This window comes from Xiphophorus couchianus, chromosome 19 (genome assembly GCF_001444195.1).
Source record: "Xiphophorus couchianus chromosome 19, X_couchianus-1.0, whole genome shotgun sequence".
NCBI classification, from domain to species: Eukaryota; Metazoa; Chordata; class Actinopteri; order Cyprinodontiformes; family Poeciliidae; genus Xiphophorus; species Xiphophorus couchianus.
In genome coordinates this window covers 1,474,197-1,482,219 of record NC_040246.1, presented here as the reverse complement: position 1 = coordinate 1,482,219, position 8,023 = coordinate 1,474,197, and the positions used below count along the sequence as shown (strand labels likewise).

Genomic DNA, 8,023 nt, shown 5'->3' with positions numbered 1-8,023 from the left:
AGAGCAGTCAGTGTTTGCTTTTGCAAATCCGCAGTGACAGAAACGGGGCTGACAGAAAGTTCTGTTGTACCGTGTTTATTCAGAACCGGCTTTGACAGCAGAGAAAAAGAGGGAGACTCAAAGATGTTGTGAAACGGTTCTTTATTATTATTATTTTTTTTGTTGTTGCTCTCCCATGTGGGGGGAAATGTCTGCCCCGGAGGGGTTGTTGTTGTGGTGGAATGTTGCATCGTGAGAAAAGGATGAAGACTGAAGCAAACAAGCTGTGAAGGCAGACAGAATAATCCAGTTAGTTTCACCTTTCTGAGTTAGAAATCTGAATACAAGCGGAGAGAAATAATGACAAAAAAACAAGACGAGATCAATTGAATCAAAATGACAGAGCAGCTCATAGAGACACATGAAAGTCTCCTCCTGTACATAAAACCGTGTTTCAAACTACAGACCAACCCAAACCTGACTGCTGAAAACCGCTGAACTCTTTCTACGTCACGTAATCACTCCAGGCGCCATGATGGATGTCGGAAGTGAGAGACGGGAGAATTGAACAGAGATACTGAAATTGTTTTCGCCATTTTATTCGTGGCTTCTACTTGTTCTAGCCGAGTTAACTTGTCTATGAACGCAGCACCTGGTTGGGACTCACAGACTCACAGATTTACAAAAACTTTGAAACAGCTGGTTTAGAAACCGAGCCACACCTCCTCCCTCCTGACATGTTGATTAAATGACCGACTTTACTTGAATTCACACCACATCATTTCTATCACTATGTCATAAACGGCAATTCCCCTCAAACCGGAGCAACTTTATAGACATGCAGAAGACGAGTATGGAGGAATTTGAGTTATGACAGAAAAAATTCCCCCATAGACGAGATGCTAACCAGTTATGCTAGGCTACATGTTGGTAGGGCACTGTTTCCATGGTTACTGATGGTTAGACGCGTACTTTCGCCTTAATGCGACATTTTATATATTTCTACTAACGCTTACTTATAAAGTATATGAACGTTAATCTTCTTACTTTGTAACAAGTGTTCGCTGCAAGTCCGCCATTACACTGAAGGCTGCTAGTCAGAATGATTGATGGCTTCTATCCATCGCCGCCATCTTTCCTCGTTAAAGCTTATTAATAAAATGACAAGTTTTATTTCTATCCTTGTCTGTTTGTGCAGCCGACCGCGCAGCAACTTCTGACCTTTTTAAAGTGAAACGGGCCAGATAAAAGCGACATTAGGCCACCGCAGCTGTTGATTTTACAGGAGCGCATAAGGTTGTTGACATCCGTCATGGCGCAAAAAGTCAATATAAAATAGACAAAGAGCTGCGTGAAAACTGACAATAAACAGTCAAAAAACCAACCTGAAGAACCCGTCTTTCAATTTCCCTCTTCCATCCTCTCCTGGTTATCGTGTGGCTGAACACAACAGAGGATGAAGAAATCAGTGAGAACAGAGATCACAGGGCTCTGCTGAAAATCTGGGCTTTGTTTGTCCAAAAGGAATGAAAAGCTGTTGATTTTTTAAAAAGCATTTATAGTAAAAAAAAACCCCAAAAAACCAACCAACTCTGCCACATAAGAGGCTCGTGGCAGAAAATGATGTTTTTCACAAAGGGAGTGTTTGTAGTTGGTAAGTGCGGCTCTGTGGAGAAGTTATGAGCAGTGACTGTCTTCACTGACCTGACCTGACTTTTTTTTTTTTTTAAACAGAAAAATGTGCTGCAGCCTCTTTGATACAGTGGCAAAAAAATAATAATGGAATTACAAGATTATTCCTCTTTGTACATCAAAAAAATATTGACCTGTAACCTTCATTAGGTTTGTGTTAAACTCTTACGAAGCACATTTTGGCTCATGTTGTTAGCCGACACATTTAGAGACCGCAGTAGGCGGGAGCTCTTACTTGTGATGCCTTTCATGAGCAGCGGAAAAAGGCAACGTCGAAATAAGACGTCAGTTTATTTATGTAGCACCAATTCACAACACGTCACATCAAGGCACTTTACAAAAAAGTTGATTCGATCCAATATGACCTGCTGACCAAACTTCCTCATATGAATACTGGTTTAGGAAAGGATCTGCTGGACTTCTCCATTTGTAGAAGTGTTTACTGACGTAACACTCACACTTGTAAATTGGACTTAATGCTCTTGTGGCGCCCCCTGTTGGAGCAGGGGCCAAAGCTGCTGCTTAGTTCACTTGTGCCTCTGGCTGGCTGCAGTTTAGGAAACAGTTTTTTTAAGAAAACACTGGAAACAGTCTGACGTGTTTGAGACGTCAAGAGAGTTCATACAGTTAAGATATTTACTGCTGGTAACCCTCAAGAGAACCCCTCTTGAAAAAGACTTCAACAATTTTAAACAATTCTTATTAAATATTTGACTTTTGATCGGAGCGTTCCTATTTAAAAGGATTAAAGTAATTCTCCAGAATGAATGTTGTGACGACGAGACAGAGGGAAATATTCTTTTAATTTCATTTTAATGCAGAGAAAACAATGTAAGTCACAAAAAGTACCTTTGATATGTAATGAAATGCATTTGCTTCCAATTCTGCTGCATAAATAAAACTATGTATTTGGAGTCAGTTCTAATGTTAGTAAGCTGTTAATTCATTTTCATTAAACAACAACAAAAAAAAAAACAAATATATATATATATATGTGAATATATATATATATATAAATCACAAAAAAATAGGAAGTGAGGCAGGTCTTTAAATTTGCTACCAGAACAGAAAAAAAATCCATTTCAAAAGAGACCTAACAAAGAGAAGAAGGGCATTCAAAGATAAAATAACAATTAAAAAAAACATAAATGAAACTAAACCAGAAGGAAAGCTTTTTAAGGACCAAACAAAGTTCCAACTCTACATCACAATTCTCTTCTTCTGGCTCTTAATAAAAACACTGAGAAGCCAACAGCTCTGAATAAAATACTCTCACCACAGGGAAAGCTTTTACCCAACATGGAAGAATAAATAAGAACAAAACACCACTTGTTTCATTATATCCATCCGTTCTTTACAGAAGTGCTTTTTTGTCTGTTTGGCTCACTTAATAATATTAATAACATTAGTGAACAAACCAGGTCAGTTAGCCCTAGAATGCATCCTTTAAGATCTACATTTTAATAAAAAAAAAAAACAAAAACAAAAAAATACGCATTTATACATTCATAATGTGATGCAAAAACAAATCAAAATCAATCAATCCCCTTTTGCTAAATCATGTAATCGAGGCACAACTGTGATAAGAACACAAAAAGCATCTCCTATAAAAACTTTCACTGAACTATTTTTTTTTCCTGACAGAATTTTGGTGCCAATAGCAAAAAAATAAAAAAATAAAATAAAACCAATTTGGACATTGTTGCAAAATTATAGTCCCCAATTTGTATTTTATTTTAAGTCCTTCAAATATAAAAACGACTTAAGGAAGTACTGGCGCTGACTTGTTGGTGAGTCCAGCTGGTTTCTGATTGCACAGTAACACTTTCCCACCAGTTCCACTTAGCAGCGAGTAAATCTGCGAACCCATCAATGCCACGTAAAAGTCCTTTCCCTTCTGTGACTTTGCAAACGTTTCAGACTGAATGCTTTTTAACTTTGAGGGATCAGTTAGAAAAAAAACCCCCAAACAAAACAAAACAAAAAAAAAAAAACGAGAGAAAGAGAAAGCCTCACTACTAAGAAAACCCATTTTGTAATTCTCTTCCTAATACTTCTGGCCACCTACATTCACCGGCGCAGGATTTGGTTCAGAGATCGGATAAAGTCGGGCTTTTAAGACTAAATTTGGCACTTTTCACAACACAATCGAAGGACACACACAAAACATATGTTTGATTTTATTGCTGTGCGGTCCGAGTCACACAATAAGCCTTCATTTCATCCAGTAATAATAATACCATAGAGAGGCAATAAAGTTTTTGCTCCGTCAACGAGAAAAAATAAAACATTTATTTACCCCTTAAGCTAAACCTTTACTAGTGAGTATTAGCAGCGTTGACCTTATGACCTTTGAATGTTCTGTGATTAAAACCCTGCGAGGCACATTTTTAATTAAAAATAGATTTATGCAATTGCACTCACTGGAACTTGGATGCTTTTATGTAATTGTTAGCTACTGCGAAATATTTAAGAGCTTTGACCGCGTCCTAGCAGGACTGCACTGAATGAAAACCTCTTTGAAGAATTGTGAATTACATTAAAATTTTCTGGTTATTGCAGGAAAAACTGCAGGAAACAGAATTATGCAACCCATGTCAGTCACTGTATTTGAGTATTTAACACGTCCAATCTGAAGTAAAGAAGTAGTGTGGCCAGAGGTTAGCTGACAGCTAGCCCTGTTAGCTAAACAGGGTTAGCTAAAACCCTTTTGAGGGTTAGCTAAAGTAGGCTAGCTAACAGATTTAGCTAAACAGGTTTAGCTAACGGGTTAGCCAAACCTATTTAACTAACCCTTAAAAAGGCAAACAAAGTCATTGATTTATTTTAGAGATGCACCGATCATCTAGTGACCGGTACTGGCCATGTTTTCATCACGTTTTTTTTTATTCGAAGTGACGCCTTAGAAAAAGGTTTATGGACCGGCAAAATTCAACAAAAGTGTTTATGCTAGCTTGAGGTGGTTTTTTGCTTTTCCGTAAAAAAGTTAACACAAAAAGGGGAGAGGGAAACACATTTGCCAAATCAGTTCTGAAGCTCATCTGGTCCACTTTTTTTCTTTTTACATTTTTTAGTTCTTTTTTAATGCAAATCAATCTGAGCTAAACAAGGTCCTCGTGTAACAAAAGCCATAAAAAACCATTTTAGACATTAAAACTTCCACTTATAGACCAACTGCACATCAATTTTTGTTTCAGAATTGTTTATAGCTCTTAAATTGTGATTTGGCTACATTCAGCATTGGCAGGTAAGGGTTATAAAACAAAACAGGACTGGAAATTGGGCCAAAACATTCTGATCGGTGCATCTCTAATTCCTTTGTCCTTTAAAAACAGATTGAGGCTGTCAGAAGGCTCTTGTGTTTCACAGCTTGGAGTAAAAAGAAAGCAGTGCTGTAAATGTTAAAGTTTTCCATAGTGTATGTATGTTGGGTTTTGGGAGAGTTTTTAAGGCCTAGTCCACATGTAGCCAGATATTTTGGAAAACGAATACATTTCCAAAACATTTTGGACCTTCCATCCACACATAAACTCAGTTTCATGTCACTAAAAACAATTTGAAGAACTCAGACCAGGTCAGATTTGACAAGACAAGAAGTATTTGCGTGCGCATATGGGAAAACGGAGATTTGGGGTCCCGTGCGTTGCAGACTGCGACAAATAATGTGCTAAAATATCCACATATTTGTTCTGACATGATTCCCAATCGATAACTAATTTAAAACTAGTAAAAGCTACATACCTGGCAACACAAATGAACGTCCTGATGCCACGTTTAATTCCAGACAGAGATCGTTGTAGTGGTCGTTTTGAAGCAATCTGATTGGCTGACATACAGTAGGTCTTAGCTTTGTGCTACGCTGCCCCCTATGGGTGCGGCATGATGAAAACAACTTTCAGTGGCGTATATGTGCAAGTTCTTGTGGATGTAAACTTTTCTGAAAACGATCCTGACTGTACAATATTTTAAAATGGGTTTTCATAAAACATCCGGCTACGTGTGGACAAGACGTTTGAACAAACCCTAAAACTCTGATCACATCTTTGTTTAATACATAACTTGATGAAATCTGCAGTGAGCATATTTGCAAGGTCAGATTTACGTACTTTTAAAAGTCATATTCATGCTTTAAAACTGTAGGATTGACAGAAGGTGAACATTATTTTGAGAATGACGGTCTGTGTGATGTGCTGCTATTTCTTGCACAGCAAGAGTTCATCATTCTTTCCTTAGTGCAAATGCCAACATGTGAAACCAGAAGTAGAACCCGGCAGCCCCTCCGGGTGGCGCTCCGGAGTCACAGGCCAACGTCCGGCCGTCGCACTACACTCGCTCTCAGAAACGTCGTCTCCTGCCATACATTCTCATTTCTCTGTTTCGGACAGTAAACAAACCAACACACAAAAAAAATGGTGGATCAAAAAAAAAAAAAAAAACGTCTGCCAGTTTGTGACAAAATCATTTCTGTTGCAAAATAAGTTACAAAAAGTCGAAATAAAAATCTTTGTGTACAGTACTAAAATACCTAAAACCTAGAAGTTTTCAAACTTAAGAACCGCATGTTAAGTCTATAAATACCTTTACAAATATACATGTTAATTATTCAAATAAAACTTTTTTCTGCAACACCCAAAATAAAAAAAAATTTAATGTTTCCAAAGCATAGACAGTGTCTTCCATCCTAAAATAAACAGTTTTTTTTAAATGTATTTTTTTTTCTGTTTTTGTCTTTTACACACAGGGCTGTGGACAGTGATATGATACATATTTGCATTTATATATTTACAATAAATCACTTTCTAGATATAGAAAAAAACAAAACGTCCTCCAAGTGGCGCTGTTCTTACTACTGAAAGGGCCCGACATCCGCCTCACCTCACCAGGAATTTTGTTCGGAGAAAAAAAAACAAAAAAAAAAACTTTTCTTAGGATGAAAAACCCCCAAAAAACATGAACACTGAGGAAACCCGCTGCGGCTGGAGGTCTTCGCCTCTCAGAGCTTCTCCTCTGAGTTCTGCTGGAAATTTCTTCCTGGATTCTGTTCATGAGGGAGCATTCCATTGTGATCTGTGCAGATCTAGAGGAGATAGATCCGCACCACTACTTGGTCGTCTTCAAAATGCCCTTCACGTCCTCCGCGTACGATTTCTGAATTCAGTCCCAGGAGGTTTAAATCCCAGGAGGCACGGAATGGTTTCACCACACCACTGTTTGTAGCAAAAGACTGGCCAGAGTATAAAAATAGAATTTCATTCCTGAAAAGAACGCAAACAGCCCAAAAAAAAAAAAAAAAAAAACTAACAAAAAAAAATCCTTCAATGTTCGAAGTGTCTTTTTAATCGGAGGAAAAAAGCCTGGAGAGTTTAAGACGAGCTGCGGAAGTATTGCGTGAAGTCTTAATTTCCATATCTTGAGGAGTCTTGATTCGATGAGAGGTGGTTATTTGTCACAGAGTGTGAGCGGAGGTCGTGACCTCCGCCGCCGGGCTCTTATGTCCGTGTGACGGCATTGCTGGGAGGCTGTTTGGGAAGACAGGGCTCGTCGGGCAGCGGGTCGTGGGCGAACACGGAGTCGTCTCCGGAGGAGCAGGTGCTGTTGGAGTCCTGGCAGGTCGGGGAGTACTGCTCGAACGGCACCGACAGGTCCAGGTACTCCTGTCAGAGGAAGGGTCAAAGGTTACCTGTGGTCAACCGTCTCTTCTGAGACTCGCATAAATACAGGAAAATCACATTCTGCCTGAAGAGAGCCGCTCAGATTTCAACACATCTGAATTCCAATGACACCATAACATTGTTGAAGTTGAAATGATAAAAATAAATTGAAAAACGTCAATTTAAAAAAACAAAACAAACAAAAAAACCTCATGTTCTTGAATAAGAAGCTTTTACGCTAGCATGAAGTGGCTTTTCAGCCGTGTAAAAATAGGTGTATTTTGCAAAAGCTGCAATGTTTTCACATCACATGAGTCACATGATCATCAACCGGAAGTTGCTACTGGCAGAAAAAACAAAGACGACGACAGGAAGAAGCAGGAGGATGATGGTTTGTTTGTGGATTTTCTGGACAATGTGCAATGGTATTTTTTATTTAATTTTTTTTAACCAACAGTTTGAACACATTTGAAGCATTTTTAAGCCAATATAACAACAGAGTACGGGAGACAATTAGGGCCACTAATTCTGTCCTTCATGTCAAAACTTTAATCTAAGAATTCGGATGTTTCTTCTCAGAAATGAATGTATGAAAGAATGTGAAAATCATCTTGTCCCAGAAAGTTAGTTCTACTCCTGCACAACTCCCATCTGTGATTAGAGATTTAATTCTGTGAAAAAACGGAATACAGAGATGGAAG

The 8,023-nt window shown here is 38.4% G+C and overlaps 1 protein-coding gene across 13 annotated transcripts in view; it reads right to left on the bottom strand.

Annotated features, from left to right (window-relative positions):
- Positions 1–2,455: 2,455 nt before the first annotated feature.
- Positions 2,456–8,023, bottom strand: part of fgfr3 (fibroblast growth factor receptor 3) — an 85,144-nt gene continuing 79,576 nt past the window's right edge. For all 13 annotated transcript variants that reach the window (XM_028000270.1, XM_028000272.1, XM_028000276.1 and 10 more), the window contains one exon: positions 2,456–7,325. In XM_028000270.1, the coding sequence (XP_027856071.1) occupies positions 7,161–7,325 (165 nt within the window). In that variant the 3' untranslated portion in view covers positions 2,456–7,160. The remainder of the gene's footprint in view (positions 7,326–8,023) is intronic.